Genomic DNA, 18338 nt, shown 5'->3' on the forward strand with positions numbered 1-18338 from the left:
AAAGTACAGGACGTGTCCAATGAATTCATGCAATAAAACAGGATTCACAGCTGTGAGCAACACTGTCTTTCAGAGAACATTTCATGCTTTTTTATAGGAAGAATAATCCAGCACTAGCACATCCCGTATCAGCAACAACCTCCTCCAGTCTTGATTTCCTGGAAGAGGATGTTTCTAGCTTTAAACACTCTTGTAAATCGTGAAAATGTCTTCTGTTTTTGACAACACCTCAAATAAAAATCACTCTGGTTATTTCCTTGATATGTGTCAACTCTATCTATCTATCTATCTATCTATCTATCTATCTATCTATCTATCTATCTATCTATCTATCTATCTATCTATCTATCTATCTATCTATCTATCTATCTATCTATCTATCTATCTATCTATCTATCAATCTATCATTCTATCAATCTATCAATCTATCTATCAATCTATCTATCCTCAAAAAAATGATTCTGAAAGTTATTGTTATTTACAGAGTTCAGGGTGGAGATTTTATCAGAGACAGTGGCAGGATATATGGCATTGTTGGCGAGGCTGTGCCACCCAGCGTCACCTCCTATGATGGATCATGAGCAGATGGATCGACGCAGACACGCTCTCATCTGGGCGATTCGCCTGAAAACTACCTGCCTCTAAACTGGCACAAGTCGGACGCCTTTGGTAGTGCCTTGCCTCTATTATACATCAACTGTTGAAGGTAGATACAGTCTCCATGCGAATTAAAAATGGTAATAACTTGTCCTTTTCCTTTCAATCCCATACCATTAACGTACTTTTCCGCAGCATGTTTTCAAATGTATCTAATTGGTTTCAATTTACACTAAACATGTTCACGTATTACACGTAGCTATAATTAAATGCTATAGCAATAACAAAAAGAATGCCTAATTACACGCAGTTCTAGAAAATAATTACACATTTAGTGCATGTAGTTCATTAGTTTGCCTCGGTGTTAACACATTTATGAACACTAAAGTGTGACCTATAATTTTTTAATTGGAATGTCAATTTGAACAAACTAGCTGGTTATATACTGTGACATCGGTGAGAACGCCAGTTTAACCCTAAGACTTTCAAACAAGGGTGATTACAGGTAATTTCCTGCATTTAAAAATAGTTTGTTTCCCCAAAAGTGAATTGGTTTTAATTAGCAATAGTCACAGTGTGTCATTTGTCAACATGTCAGTCAATAGTATTTTTTAAATAAAGGTTTTAAATAGAAAAAAAACCTTTAGAACCTTCTAAATATCTTGTTTTAATAACCTACACCAATACCAAAACTGATTTAAAATTGACAACAAAAAACAAAAATGATTTTGAATTAGACATTAAAAATGTAGCTGAGCCTAAAAGAAAAACTGAAGAACTGTTGGCTTATATTTTCACTCGCGCTGAATCTCAAGTAAATCATCTTTCTGCTTTAAAGCTTCTAAATCACAATAAGAAACTATAAAAAAATAAATAAATTCTGAGCCAACTGATCCGCTTTCATATACGTGGAGTGTAAAACAGAAGCAAATAAACATGGCTTGCATTTTCACTCAGTAAACTCAAATCATGCAAGTATTTGCACAACACACCTCCCTGTTTTCGTTTCCTTTAGTATTCAGTCTTGCATTTCCACAAGCGCAACAGTCTAGTATTCATTGATCTCATTTTTCTTAAAAGACACTAATATGTTGACTCAAGTGATAAAAATGTACATTAGAAAGGATTAAGAAATGTAGACTGAACACATCACAATATTTTTCTCCCTTCTGATTTTCCTCCTTCCACAAATGTCGCTTTAATTTAATAATGTCATTTCTGTAGGACATAAAACACATAAAGAAGAAATGTGATGTGCGAGTATATCAGCGCTTGTCTTGTCTCGTGTAATTTATTGCTTATGAGGTAAACATCACACTTATGTCTCGCTGAAGTGTATTTCCGTGCATCCATCCGTGCTTTCAATCTGAGTTTACTGATTTTAATGTTTACAGTTAAAGACTGAAAGTCAACTTCAAAATCTTCTTATTCAGTTATTTATTTATTTATTTGCATGCATAAAATATCTCATGCACATTCATACGCATTTTTTTTTTTAAATAAAAGCCATGTGCAAGCTTTTCCCCCTTTAAATTCATTGCATCGTTGTAGCGCATTGTTTTATTTGTAAAGCAGATTCAGACAAGCAGTGCGCCGGTCTATCAGGTGCCGTGTGTTTGTGCGCGTGTATGTGTGTGTGTGTGTGTGCGTGTGTATGTATGTGTGTGTGTGTGTAATACAGCGGCTCGCGATGTCCACGCTCTCCACCACTGTTCTGGTGATCCGATAGTTGTGAAAAGCCACCACTAGTCGCCCCCAGTGCTCTTGCAGTCTCCAATTTTCTTTCCCACTGTAGACTTAACGTCACGTCCGCACTTGAACTTGAATTTTATCCCATTGTACGGAGGCAGCCCTCGCCACAGAGACACAGAGAGCTCCCGGAGAAGCAGGACTCCGCCATCTTCATACAGGCAGAAAAAGGAAGAAGAAAAAAAGCTTCATTCATTTGGAAAGGAGGTGGCAAGTCCATGTCCCTGGTCTCCAGTGCGCAAAGCCGAATAGGGGAGCAAGTGCAAAGAGTTGGAGAGAGTGCAAAGTAACCGGGCATCGCATGCACTTAGAGCCCAGGAGAGAAGAAGAAGAACTGTCCAGTGCTTGGCACGCTCAAGTGCCAACTCAAGGAGAAATTGGATTCATTTCATCCAATCTAATAAGTAATGACCGTTTTTCTTTTTTAGATTTAATTGGACTCAGAACGAAACAATTGACTCATCCACAAGGCACAGGACGAAGAGAGATATATAGAGAGAGACACTTTAGAGGGTCCAACCTTTCCAAACGCACCGGGCATTACACGCCAAGACATTTCCAGTGGTTTCTGCACAACTGTCAGTCGTCAAGGATATTTTCGCCCTCGGACAGATCGCGCTCGGCACACCGCTTAAGTGCATGTGTGTGTCGCTGAGGTACTGAGCGTCTGCGCGTCTCTGGTCATCTGGAGAGCCGGAGCGCAAAGACACTTTCGCTTCTCTCACATTCACGGGACCCCTATCTCTATCTCGGCTCGGAACTGTGGCAGTTCTTTGGAAGTCCCGGGAAAAGTTTGCTGCCGAGGGGGGAAAAAGCCCACGCCACGGACACGGAGGACCGAAGAGGCTAGCCGACTATTCCTTGTGCGGGTCTCTGGGCGATGCCAGTGTAAATGCCAGGGCAATGTCCCGTCGCAAGCAGGGAAACCCTCAGCATTTGTCGCAAAGAGAAATTATAACACGTAAGTCTGTCTTTATGTTTTACTTATTTGTGTATTAAGAGGACGTTTGACCATTTTTTGTGATGAGAGGAACGATCTGTACTAAAGAGTTTTATAGTGTTATTAATTAACGGCTTTTATTAAAATGCGTTAATTCATTTAAATGCAGGAAAATGAAACGCACCAAGTTAGCTAAATTAGTTAAATTATTTCTTAATGAATTTCTAATTCCTGCTTTAAGCAAAAAGTCGGATTTACAGGTTTAGTGTTGCTTAAAAGAATTAAAAAGTAAAAAAAAGAAGAACTACGCTAACTCTTTTTAATTTTTTATTTTTTATTTTAAACGTATCTTTTATTTAAGTCTCTATTTTTAGAGACTATTATTCCCAGTTATGTTGTTTGATTTTAATAGCAAATAGTTTGGATTAATCTAACAATTGTTAGCAGGCCATGAGGTTAGATTTGAAACTTTACATTGCATTTTTTATTTAAGTATTTGATAAGTTTTGTAATGTTAACTAAACAGTTTAATGAGGTGTGGGTTATCTTAATAAATAAGCATAATTTAATAAATTATGCTAATTTAGACTGAATGTAATATATTTTTACTTTCTCTGGTTTAATATAGATATATCAATTAGACAGTTTATTAAAATATGTTTGATCATTAAAATAATTTATTGCAATTTAAAATATACATTTAAAACATTTCCTTGTTGAAGTGATACATTGAACTTGTAGGCCTGTCTTTCCAAATCATGATGCACTGTAACAATGTTTCATGCTTCGATTTAAACTAGACTTTTGCACTTTTTGCAAGGCATTTGAAATAGTTCTGTACTGAAGGTGAGAAGCTACCTGTAACCACCAAGCACATGGACGGTTAAAGGTTTTGATTTCGCAGCGCACACACGGTTGCAATGAGCTTTTCTTTTTTAAGTAGTTACAATTTATTGCAATAATGACATATAACTGCTTCCAAGTGTTAGACCTGAATGCAAATGTGTCAAAACAAAGAAAATAATTAAAGTGAAATTAATTTGTCATCTTGATGTTAAATTATTTTATACAAATGTCAAGCTTGCTTTTACTTAAGCTGTTATACTAAAAAACAAAGCTTTTTTTTTTTAATTGGCTTCTTGCACAATTCAACTTTTTATACATTGCTTTTTACATTTTGTGTGGAAAAACGACAGCTTTTAAAATCAGCATACAAAGCATACAAAGAAACAAAGCAGGTCTAATAATGTTTCTGACACTTGGCTTTGCCTCCGAGTGAAGGTTGTGACTAAGTGTAGGTAAAGTAAGACAGAAGTCATGACTTTAGTTCCAAACACAGACAGCTTACATTCTTTTCCTGCTTTTAGATTTTAGACACTTTTACAACAATTGCAGGAGACAAAATAAATATAAATACACACACATATTCAGCAACCAATATGAAAATGTCTATATTTGTCCTGCAATAAACAAAAATCAGATAACTCAAAAAAACTATAAAACCCATCCAGATTTAGTTTTATATTCATCCTTAAGCACAGTCTACAGAGCATAGATAATTCATAGCAGAGCCCAGTGATGTAATGCCACCCAAATCTGTTTTGTGTTGTAGAGTTAGGGCCATGTTTGCTGTGCATATACACACTAACACACACCATTCTTTCGCTAATGGCTTAATCTGTTACTGTACGTACACATATGTACGCGGTCGCACTGTAAACATTTAGCATGCCTCTGCAATGTGTGTTTGAATTTGCTGTCGAGTTTACAAATATGACTGAGTCTTATGAATATGACTATGACATATAACCGAATTAGAATGGAGATGTTATTGAAAGCTTAATTCACATTATCTGGCTTGCATTGCACGGTTTGCCACAGGGCATGGCGTCCCTTTTTGCATGTATGCAATTGTGACAGTCGGTTTTATATATTTTCCTCGTGCACCAGCATGTGCATGCATGCAAACCCCCTTTTTTTTCAGTGCATAAAACCCTCCGATCAATGTGCATGTAAAACAATCATTCTGCTCGAGCAGAAAACGTCCCTTTTTCAATTCCTCTCGCTATAGTTATCACATGTCCCATCAGTCATTGCATGTACAATGGCTGTGGTTATTAATTTGGGCTTTAAATTTCAGAATGCTCCAGTTACACCAAAGAACTTTCCCTGAGTGCTTTCTCTCCCTCTCTCTCACACACACACCTATACACACACACACACACACCAAACGAACACAAACGCAGACATGCACAGAGTACAGCAGACGCCAGTTTAGACGTCAAGCTTTTGTGTATATTTTTTTTAACACGAGCGAGTGAGAGAGAAAGGAAGGGGGTCGACTTTCTCCTTTTTAGACACCAGAGATTGAAAGGTGTTCATTGCATCACCGGTGAATGAATATATAAACTTCAGAGAGGTTCCTCAAACGTATCATGCCTTAGTGGTTTTTATGCAGAGGGCATGTAGGCCAGGTGCTAGCAGATATCATCTGCGCTCAGGGCTGCGTTCTATCCTCATAGTTCTCAATTCTCATCACATGCTGATGTTTGTGGCTATGATTTTGATGTAACGAGTGTTTTCTTCGAAGTGTGCACTGTATGAACTCTTCATGCACGCTGGCATGAGTGTGTGTGTGTCTGTGTGTGTGTGTTCAAACACCCTGTGCCAGCTTGCTCATTCGTGTTCTGTTTGATATGGGCTTCAATATGTGAAATAGCTTCTTTCAGGTCATGAAAAAGTATGTGAAATTTGATATATATTTCCGTGTAATAGGCACATTTTGCATTTAAATGTCAAGGTCAATTGCAATGTGGTCCCGACCTCAAAAGTGACATTTTTTTATTTTTTTTGTATAGGATTTTTATTTATTTATTTATTTATTTATTTATTTATTTATTTATTTATTTATTTATTTATTTATTTATTTATTTATTTATTTATTTAATTAGAATATGCAAAGATCATACAAATACAAGAAAACATCAACAAATAACAAAGCAACAAAACAAAAACAACAACAATATAGTCAGGGAAAAGTGAAATTTTTAAGGACATATTTGAAGCTGTAAACAAGGGTGTGAGTGTGTGTGTGTGTGTGTGTCTGCTCGTCAGCATGTCTTCTGTGGTATTTAGCTTTTGTTAACCATGCTGTCTTAGCTGGATTAGCCTCGAGTAAATGAGAGGCAATTTTTGTCTGCTCAAGTGTTCAGAAGAGAGAGTGTGTGTGTGTGTGTGTGTGTGTGTGTGTGGAGTTTACGTCCACATGTTAATTTATGTGTTCTCGGTGTGCAAACTTTGCAATGCTGTACATCAGTAGTTTTAATGGTTTAGCAGCCTGTGGTTGTGTGCTACATTACGCCACTCAAACACATTTTCTATAAAGCCACTGCTTTATTAGTTCAGCGTGAAATGCGACCGGTTGCAGTGTTTAGTGTATTTTTATTTATTTACGTTTGAATTGCATGTCCTGTTATAGTGGTTGAGGTACAATGCATAGCAGATTATTTTGAATAAAAAAGGGCTCGTGAATGTTACACGTTACCCTCAATAGTTACTATATTTTCAGGCCAATTAGATAATAAAAAGGATACGTACATTTCATCACTAAACCGGCTGAATTTAAAAGAGATTTTGACACCTGTACAATTTTTCATGTCAGCACGCACACACACACACACACACACACACACACACACACACACACACACACACACATGTAGTGTATTTTATATTGCAGTGCTTTAAAATAAACCTAAAAGCGAGTTAACAGATGTCATCTTCAAATGAAGGAAATCGGATGATGGCGAGAAGGTAATTTTCCTTCAGTTAAGCTGCGGAATTATAAAGTTGTAACATAAATTTTCAGCTCTTGCTTAAGATGCATGTTTGACATTAGACCTGCCAGCACAGGAAACTCTCTTTATCCGAACTTTGCTTTGAATTACATTTAGAACATAAATTTTAGTCATGACTCTATGTCATCACATCTGAGAGAATTTAATTTATGTCAGAACTTAAATACATGCTTACCTGTTTGTATAGAAAAAGTCAGATTTAATTATAGTAACTAAATGAAGAATTATTTTTTAAGCAGGGTTAATAACTAGACAAGTGTGCAGCCGCAGAAATCCGTTATAAATAGTCTCCCTTTTTTGTTTTATGTTTTTATACTGTTTGTTTGCATATTCAAAGTACATTTGAAAAACATAGGATTTTATTTAGAATAAATTATAAATTTGCATTTTAAAACTAAACTGGTGTAAAAATATGTTTCCTTTTTGAATTCTCATATTATTGATTTTGTTTAGACTTCAGGCAGTCTAACATCTTTGTTTTTATTTCATTTCTCTGGATGCTGAACTGGGCCACTTTGCATTTGCAGTGCAGCCTGTGCAGGCTGTGACCTGCTAGGGGGAGCTCTAAGTCTGCCAGAGGGGGTGGAAGGCAGTGCTGAAAAAAGTGTAAAAACATATTTCCTAAATGTACTTAAATGGGTAAGTCGAGTGAAATAGGGGGCTGCGGCTTCCGACGACTCGGCATAGATGTTTCAAACGATACTGCCATTAACACACTTGCTCAGATGCAAACTGTCAACGCCTCACAGCAGCAGCTGGTCTTACAACATGAAGCCTCTGTCATTCTCTCTGCCTTCTTTTTTTGACTTTCTCTTTAGCACTCAAGCACTTATTTAATTATTTACAGTGAGACTTGGATCTTTTCTCTGTGCTCATTTAAATGTGCAATAAGTATTTGATAGGTGTAGCTTCAAATATAGATGGGACATCAAGCGTGACACCAAAACAAACAAATTTAGGTTGAACGTCACCTCGTCCATTTTGCCAAGCATGCTTAAAAGTGAATGATGAAGTGGCTCTGGAACTTGCGGGCTCTTCTGACGGAGGACCTATTGTTCTTGCCATCTAAATAAATAAATTTGAGTCTGTGATATAAAAAATGGTAGCCTCCATAGAGCTTACACTCTCCCCATAACAATAGGCAAAATGTCTGCCTGGCATGTTTGATTAATACGCTTGCATATTCTCTCTTCCTTTCAGTTTCAGGTGCCTTTTGTTTGCGCAACGAGTGAGAGAGCACCAGAAAGCCCTCTCTGATGAAATGTACAGAAGTCTATACTGTCTGTCAGTATAAATGCATCAAGGCGACTGAATCCTTTGGACGGCATCAGAAGTGGGCATAGTTTTCTATGGCTTGATTTATGAGACGCGCAGACACTCATATTAGTGGCTTGAGTGTTTGACGTCCCACAGCTGGCTCAGAGTTCTGACCGGCATGAAAACAGTCTGCTTCCTAAACATATTGTGTGGGAATGTGTTACTAGCTCTGTATATGTGCTTTGCATTTCATTAGAAACAAAAAGCTTTGCATGGAAAAATGAGAGCGAAGCTAAGCTTCAGGTGATATTTAGTCATTCCAGCTACCCATAATTCCCCCCGTCTTCTTTCCTTGTGAAAATATTAGGTAATATCTCCCTGATGAGATTTGCCGATAAAGGGTTAGCGATGCTTAGACGAGCTCCCAGTGGACATCATCATGTTAATCTCTTTTTACCTGCAAGACGACTCATTTTCTTTTTCCCCCCTTTTTTAATTAAACAATGGACTGCAGCGGCCGAGGTTCACACTTTTAAAATTCCACCGCCGCCGCAGTGTGCCTCGATGATCCCTGCTCTCTTCTTGTTAACAGCTTCATTTGCACATGCACCGCGCTTTGCGCTCACACATGCACAACGCCACCACGCATGCATTTACGGGTGTTTTAAAACCGCTGCATTTGCACAGTGGCACAAATATCCAGATTTATTTTTATTTTTTTGCTCTATCTCACCAGATTAGCGTTGGCCTTGAGGCTCACAGTCTTGCGTCTCCTCAGAAAGAATGTTTTAAGTAATACAACACACAAATTTAGCAAAACAAACAGGTCGTAGAGAAGTTTTGAAGCGAGAGAAAACAGGAAAAACTAGAGGCCTAGCACGAGGCGGAGGGTTGCGGTTGAGCATTGGTGCGCTCGACTGTAGGTTGCAGATTAATGACAGGCTAATTAATTCCTGATAGATTCTTTTATGTACATGTGCATGTGTTACACAGGCCTTTTGCATGCGTAGTGAATGTGCAATGACTTGCTACCTCTTCACCAACCTGTTTGTTTGTTTGTTTGTTTGTGTGCTGCCTGAGTGGAAGGCTCAACCCAAATCCAGCCCGTCCTCCTCGGCTTGCCTGCATCTCTGTAATGTGCTTGGGTAGCAGGAGGCTCAGGCGGGTATTTCTGAATTGGAGTTTGTGGGCTGGTGTGGTCAGGTCTGTGTACGTAACAGCACAAATAGCGGAGCCCCCACCCACTGCTTCTGCTCTTGTGCAGCCCGGGCTGATGGGAAACATAGGAAAATAACACACAAACAGTAAAGCGGAGCTTTTATCGTTTGATTAGGCCTTTTCCCTGGCTTTCATTTTCAGCACGCTCAGCCCTCCGCATGTACAGTTCTGTGAATGGCTTTAATTGGCGTGGGGTAAATCTTTATATCTGGACAGCATTATAAAGTCTTTCAAGATTTAAATAGGAAAATTTATGGACCCAGTAAAAAACAATATGAAATTCGTTAAATGGTGTGTGTTGTCTAATTAGCCCCTAACAGTTGCAATGCCTTTAAAAAAAAACCTCCAAAACTTGACTTTTCATTGTTCTATTTCTACAGACAATCTCAACTGTTCAAGCCAAATAGTGGCGAGTGTTAATGGTGGGGTGACAGTCCGAGGATGAAAGGTACGCTAACGCAGTTGCTAAAGCGCTGTTACGTAACACGCAGACCTTTGTGTGTTTTGGAGGGAAAGCCAGACTGTACTGCGATCAGCCAAATACCTGTCAACAGCAATTTGGTTCCTCACAAACAAAAAAGACTCTGTAAGTATGAGTCAGAAGGCCTCTGAACAATGGTGCGTAAACCCAGAATGGAAAAGGATAAATCCGAAACTGTTAAGACGCGTTTTGCAATGCGTTCATTTTTGGAAACCATGTCTTTTTTTAGGTTTATGTTTTTTTTACAGAAATCCCATTAGTACGCATCGAGTGATATACATGCTTTCTTAGGCAAATTAGGCTTATTTTTAACATTAGCATATTTACTAATCGCAGGATGTATGTCCATGAAAAAATCTTTCATGCTTATTGCACATTTTTTTCTTTAGAAATTATATATAAGTTAAATAAGAGGTGGCGTCTGTGTATCTAATATTAACATTTGAATTTATATCAGCCTTTTAAAAAAAATCTAATCACAGGATAATTATGCATGACAAAAATGTCTTATATTTTGTACTGTTTTAATTTCAGAAATGAAATATTTGTAAAATAGTACCTGGTTATGGTGAATTTAATCTCAAGTTGAGATCTCATTTCATATCTTCCTTTTATAGCCGCCTATAAATATTTTTTCTGGTCCTCTTACTTCCACTGTCCCTCACTGTCTTTCTCTCCGGCTGCCAGAGAGTGCTTGATAAAGACAAATAACATTTGACATTTCAGTGGCCCTGATAGAATTATATGGAGTATTTGTTGAGGGATCAGAGAAAATCATGAGCTGTAATGTTACCTTGGTGACAGCATTGTTATCGCTGGTGGATGAGAGTGTGAGTGTGTGTGTGTGACTGTGAGGAATTGCAGACTCTCACCTGTTTGCCTAAAGCAGGAAACGTACACCGCTACATCAGGCCTACGGACTTCAATCTCATACTATCCAGAGCTATAAAAAAAGCCTGAAAAAGAAAAGAAAAATTACATTCTGTCATTAATTTAACAGTTTGTCTTTGCAAACCTACCTTTGTTTACATTTTTCTGTGTAATGACAATAGAGATATTTAGAAAAATGTTAGAGCTGCTCTTTTCCATATATTGCACGTTTTGCATTGAAGTAAAATATAGCAGTCAACATTTACTGAAAACACACACACACACACACACATTTATATACTGTGTGTGTGTGTATATCCTGTATATATACTGTATATAGGTTTTGAATGACATGAGGGAGAATAAATGGCCTGTTAAAGTGTTTTACATCGGTTTATATTGTATAGGCAAGTCCAAGACTGTGCCGTATGTTTACATGGTTACACCTGTTGTATACTTCAATCTTATACAGAGCTATAAAGAAAAGCCTGAAATAGAAAAGAAAAAATTAATTATGTCATTAAATTAACAGTTTGTCTTTGCAAACCTACTTTTGTTTGATTTTCTGTGTAATGAAAATAGAGTTATTTCGAAAAATGTTAGAGCTGCTCTTTTCCATATAATCACCATGTTAGTTGTTCACATTTTGCATTTAACTAAAATTTAGCAGTCAATATTCACTGAAATTATATATATAAATATATATATATATATATATATATATATATATATATATATATATATATATATATATATATATATATATATATTTATTTATTTATTTATTTATTTATTTATATATATATATATATATATATATATATATACACATACATACATCAGGCCTAGAAAAGAAATAGAAAAGAAAAATTACATTCTGTCATTAATTTAACAGTTTGTCTTTGCAAACCTACTTTTGTTTGATTTTCTATGGAATGAAAATAGAGATATTTAGAAAAATGTTAGAGCTGCTCTTTTCCATATAATCACCATGTTAGTTGTTTTGAATGACATGAGGGTGAATAAATGGTCTCTTGAAGTGTTTTTCATCAGTTCATATTCTATAGGCGAGTCCAAGACTGTGCCGTATGTTTACATGATTACAACACCTGGTGTGTGTATGTGTGTTTGTGTGTACGGGGGTCCCTTCTTTTGAAGTGCGTACTAGCGGCGTTGCTTGCAAGCAGCGTGTTTCCTGTGGTTCGTACAGACAGAGCAAAAGAAGGGGACAGAGGGAGAGAGAACATTTCAGCTGCGCTCGTTCTTTACCACTCTAGCTTTTTTTCTCCAGCTGTCACTTTGATTCAGGTCTGTGCTAGACCTATGACACATTAAACTAACGCTTTTCACTTGCGCACCTCAAATTCTCTCCCACAGTACTGAGAGGCTGCAATCTCACCTCCTGTTACGCAGTCTTATAACAGCTTATAACGTTACTTTACAGTTTATTGTCAGTTTGGCCAATCATAGCTGTTTACGTGTGTCTGTTACAAACGTCAGAAATATGCACTGTGGTTTATGCTGTCTTTTTTGATTGTGTAAATGGTAAAAATTGTGTCTTCCTGCATTATGTTTGTGTGTGTGCCATTGCTGGTGCAGCTTCCCAGGATGCACAAATGCGTGACACACAAACACACATGCACGCATATTGCTCATGAACATGCCTGCAAGCTATCTTCATTTATTGGTCCCAGTGCATATGCTTTTTTGTGCGTGTGCTCACAGGTGCAAATACAGTTAGAGATACATGTAACACAGTTTTTGTTGTTAGACCGCCAGTTATAAAAAAAAAAACAACTCTTTTTTTCGACCAGTTTTTTACTTTATTATTTAAATCAAACACAATTATTATGTGAACTTTTAAAGTAAAGTGAAACATTCTTTAAACTTAAATTTCAATAAATTAGAGCACAAGATCAAGTCAAGTCAAGTTGGCTTTATTGTCCTTTCAACAATATACAGTGCAGTATACAGTGAAACGAAACTGTTCCTCCAGAAATAAGCTGCTACATCAACATAAATTGACAACATAACACAGGACTGTGCACTATCATAAAAATTTAGAGAATGAAATGAAATATGGTAAACTAAAATAAGAATAAGAGCGCAAAATGTGGTTTGTGCAACATTTAGTGCAAATAAGACTGGACAGACAAGACAGGACACGAGACAGTAACGCTGAACAGTACACTGCGGATGTTGTGCAAATATTGGATCATATATAAATACTGAACATGTAAACATTTGTCATTGAAACGCTTAATGATTTTATACAGTTTATTTGTTACTTGTAGATCATGCTATAGAGCAGGGGTGCTCAAACATTTTCGTATGAAGGGTCAAAATTCAAATATCATTGCGAGCCATGAGCTAAAAGTTAAAGTTGCCATATAGTTAATTTCCTAATTTATTTAATAATCTTTAAAAAATAAACAGATAACATTACCTTAAGTTGTATTAACTTATGCAGCGTAGTTTTAAAAATATAAACATTAACAATTTATAACACAGTGGAGTCCAATGCTGAATACGCTAGTCAAGCAGAATCTGGCTTTGCCCACATTTGCTCACTGGGCGACAGTACTTACATTAACTTTTTTTTTTTTAAATCTGACATTTCATTAAAACTTTTCATTTCAGTTAGTTTTTTTTTTTTTTTTTGTAGCTAGCTATACCAAACAAACAAACAAACAAACAAAAATGTTACATTAAATTCTAAATTACAGTCTCTAAACCATCCTCATAACTCTCCCTCTCTTTTCAGATGAGATGGTCGGGCAAATCAAATATTTCCATGGGCCAAGTTTGGGTATCTTTGCTATAGAGAATGGGCTCACCTAATTTTATATGAACATATGAATTCATTTGTAATTAATTAAAAGAAAAAAATCAATGAGACCATGCGAAATCAGATTTAGCTGAAATTACTGTTTAATGTTTTTTTTTGTCACACACACACACACACACACACACACACACACACACACACACACACACACACACACACACAATACTATTTTAGTTTTTGTACTCAAGAGTTTTGTTTAATTCAACATTTTCACTTGTCATTTTGTTTGTAATTGAGAAATTTACTATTAATTGCCGAGAATAAAAAAAAAAATCAATATGTCAGTGTTTCATAAGAAAATAATGAAATATTTTTCTATATTATATGAGTGCAATATTTTTAATAATATTTGCAAATTGAATCTTTAAGAAATTTTTATTGACAAAAAATATAATTAATTAGCACTAAGTCACTAAAATGCATAGACTACTGGTCAAAAGTTTAGAGACAGTTTTATTTTTTTCCATGATTTTTTTTTAAAGAAAATTATTCTGTTCATCAAGGCAGCATTTATTAAACGTAAAATAATTGTAAAATATTTATTAAAATTTTAATAACTGCCTATTGTATATAGTTTCAAATAAAATCATTATTGCTTTTATTATTACTATTACCATTAAGAATAATAATTAACATTAGAGTGATTTCTGAAGGATCATTTCACTTTTAGGACTGGAGTAATGAAGCTGAAAATCCATTATTAAAATCACTGGAATAAATAATTAAATTATTTTATAAACTACTTTTGAACATTATTTTATAGTGCAATAACATTTTCACAATTGTACAATTTGTACTGTATTTTTGCTGAAATAAATGCATCCTTGGTGAGCAGGATAAGCTTATCCTAAAACATTTAAAAATCCTACTGACTCCAAAGTTTTGCCCGATAGTGTACATTCACAATTTCAATGCAGCACATTACATAGGTTGATGAGTCTCTATACAGGCCTTTCTCTTTATTTACATGCAGGCTAATCTAATGCACAGATGGCCTGATATTGCCCTGAGGGGCTCTGAGCTTTTCTTCTATATGTCTGAAGCGGGGTGGGGGGGTAGGGTTGAATTACCTTAGTCATCTTTAGTTATTTCCTTCATTATGCTGCAAAATCTGAGTGCGTAAATGCTTTATATAACTCAAATCCGTCCTTCTTATAATTGCAAAGTCTTCAGATGCTGTTGTTTAACAGGATGCACATCTAATGCAGACGGTATCTTCTGAAATGGAGATAAGAGGGGGTTAGTGGTTTCGTTTTCAAAGCTGCTTCGTGAGCTTGACATTACAAATCTGTCCGCATTCATAATTTGGACTGTGGACAAATTGCAGATGGATGTGCAGGCTGCTCGTAATTTATCATCGAAAATTAGTGGTTAGGCGGTTCCTCTGGGAGATGTAAACAGGGCTACCTGTGTTGTGTGTGTGTGAGCGGAGAGGCCTGTTCTCCATCTTTGTCTCAGCAGCCGCCTGCTTTTCACTCGCTGTTCTTAGGCTGAAAAGTGTATGGGCTGAATTTGAAAAGTAAAGCAGCCTAATGAATTGCATTAGAATTTCTTTTAACAACATCTCACTTTTTCGGCTTCAAATTTGTGTAAGATGGTCATTAAAAATACATGAGTGAGATGGCAAATTATGAGATGAATTTGAATCCGCATTTGTAAATGCATTGAATTAGTGCAAAACTGGTGAAAATGATCAACGAGAAAATCAGGTTGGGTATTAAGTGGCCAGAATTTTATCTTATATTTTATACACTTACATTTTAAACACTCTTTCTGAAGAGATGCAAGAATGAAAGCTTGAAGGCCATTGCTAATCATGTGAAATGTAGTAAAAAATAATAATAATAAATCAGGATATTTGTGCCACTTTAGAGGGTTTAAAACACCAGTATATACTTACATTTTATCTTTATTTTATATCAAAATGTATCAGATCAGATAACTTTGTATTTTAAAGGATCTTGAAGAAGAAATAAAGCAGTTAAAGATGGCATCTGCAAATGCATAGTGCATTTCAGTCAAACTGAATATTACTTTAACATATAATATTACATTTTGAATTCTAATACTGATTTATTCACATATTTTTTTTCTGTCATGAATATATTTATTTTTTGAAAAGGAGGCTTATCCCCTAACAGTGTTGGGGAAAGTTACTTTTGAAAGTAATGTATTACATTATTGAGTTACTTCCCCCAAAAATAACTAGTTGCATTATATACTTTTTATGGGAAGTAATGTGTTAGGTTACTTTTGAGTTACTCTTTCAAACCTGCCTGAGGCTTGATCTCTTTCAGAATAATAACAATAATAATAATTAATATTAGAGTGATATCTGAAGGATCATGTGACTCTGAAGACTGTAATAATGAAGCTGAAAAATCATCTTTAAAAACACTGGAATAAATAATTAAATTATTTTATAAACTACTTTTGAACATTATTTTATAGTGCAATAACATTTCACAATTGTATAATTTGTACTGTATTTTTTGATTAAATAAATGCAGTCTTGGTGAGCAGGAGAAGCTTATTTTAAAACATTTAAAAATCCTACTGACCCCAAACCTTTGACCAGTAGTGTACATTCACAATTTCCATGCGACACATTACATAGGTTAACCTTTTCATATAGTACCTGCCTGAGGCTTGATCTCTTTCAGAACTTGCAGGGTATTTTTCTTTTTAAATAGAGGAGCTCTTCGTTTAACGACACCTGTATAACATACACACTCATTTATCTTTAATAAAATAAAATAGAATAATGTTACTTTCTGAGAATTTACTGATGCTTTACATGCCATAAATACAGATTAATGAATGTTTAAAGCGATATGTTTGCTACTTTAGTATTTTTTTATTATTAGTTCAGGTAAATCACTGACCACAGAGACAATCTCCTTTTCTACCATGTGTTAGAAATAATGAGAATACCTTCCATCACAGAAATGTAAAGCTCTGCCTTCTTGGTTCTCAAAGGGAGTTCATTCTCTAAGTGAGTTTGCTAGAGCAGTGACCACACTATTTTAATTCATCAAATACATTTTTAAAAGCGAATTGATTGATCTAAAATCTCAAATAAGTAACTCAAATATTATTACTTATTTTTTTTAAATTCATTACTTTAGTCGTTACTTAGAAAAGTAATATTATTATATAACTCGCGTTGCATGTAATGCATTACCTTTAACACTGTCCCCTAATTCTATCTGTCACTGGTGGATGTACGAAAGAAATTATTTAAATTTCTTACTAAATCAAAAACTTTTGAATTGGTGTGAGATTGTCTTGAAGTATGACGATAAAAAGATGACAATCAAAAACTAAATAGCAAACTAAATTAAAATTTCGTTTAAAAACATCCCGCTTTTGTCCTTCAGGCCTGTCGATTTCCCGAATTTCTCCCTTCGTCCTCCTCCCAGATTCATGTGCACTTCAGAAATCCGCACCTGCTCGCTGTGTGGCTCTAAGTGTTGCTATGCTAGTGTTTTTCTTCTTTTTTTCTCCAAATCATGCAGCGTGTTGAGTAGAGAGAGCATGAAAGCAGTGACAGGAAGCTGAAGAGTGTAAAGTGGCAGTCAGAGAGGTGTTTGTCTAGATCTTATGATTAGTATGGCGCAAGGATAAGCTGTCAAATGTAACATCAACAGAGCTGTCTGTCAGGGGGTCCCGAGGGGTCTTTGTCAAGGGCCTCTACTGTCTTTGATAAAACTCGGCGTTAGGCTACAAAGGGGCCGATTGTGGCTGAAAGGTGAGGCTGAAATTTCAAAATGGATGCAGAGGGAGCGAGTCCATCCAGAAGTTTGTGGTTTGAGCCGCTGTTTATCTAGGTGACAGAATCAACCAGTAGATCTGCAGGGCCTCTTGCTCTCATGGCTGTGCAAATATCTCTCAAAGCCAAAAAAACCGAGCCCTCCCTCCTTCCTCCGTGCTTTTTTTTTTCTTCTTCTCCTCTCCTCTCCCTTCAGACTTTGTTTCAAGTCTGCCGGGTCTCATTCTCAACCTCACAAGTGCTGTATTGTATATTAATAACAGTGCCTTGCTGTTGGGTCCCGGCCTCACATATGGATGTTTATCAAAAGTTTGGCTGCTTACAGGACAGAACACGCCGAATGAGAGTGAGGTGCCTCGTGTGTGGCCGTCCTGGATGATTAAATTAAAGTCTGCCTTTATTTTCGGCACTCGAGAGTATAGTGGGACTGTCATGGGACATAGGTGAATGCTTAAACGGGCCCCAACATTCATTTCCCTTTATTTTAACAAGCTGCCAAATAACAAAATGCTAAATGACCTGACCCTGAACTCTCAGAATATGTGTGATTATGTCTCGAGTTCCGCACCATTTGTGCTTTATTTCAATTTGCAGCAGTGATGTGCTCAAGTCAGGGGGTTTTCTTCATGACTTATTAGAAGGCAGATGCATTTCTTAAGGTAAAATGCATGGATAGATGAGTTCACTTTGTGTAACTTTAATTAACATAAAGTGTCTAGTGTATTTCTGGGTTACCCTCATAAACTATG

At 36.1% G+C, this 18338-nt stretch overlaps 1 protein-coding gene across 5 annotated transcripts in view; it reads left to right on the top strand.

Moving 5' to 3' along the window:
• The first annotated feature begins 484 nt into the window (after positions 1-484).
• Positions 485-18338, top strand: part of bcl11ba (BCL11 transcription factor B a) — a 65461-nt gene continuing 47607 nt past the window's right edge. For 2 of the 5 annotated variants that reach the window (NM_001328406.1, NM_001328407.1), the window contains exon 1: positions 2130-3307. In NM_001328406.1, the coding sequence (NP_001315335.1) occupies positions 3250-3307 (58 nt within the window). In that variant the 5' untranslated portion in view covers positions 2130-3249. Of the gene's footprint in view, positions 707-2129; positions 3308-18338 lie in introns of those variants that run through there. The other 3 variants (XM_073926839.1, XM_009292961.5, XM_073926840.1) reach the window with 2 other exon arrangements.

The sequence above is a fragment of the Danio rerio genome, chromosome 17, assembly GCF_049306965.1.
Source record: "Danio rerio strain Tuebingen ecotype United States chromosome 17, GRCz12tu, whole genome shotgun sequence".
NCBI lineage: Eukaryota > Metazoa > Chordata > Actinopteri > Cypriniformes > Danionidae > Danio > Danio rerio.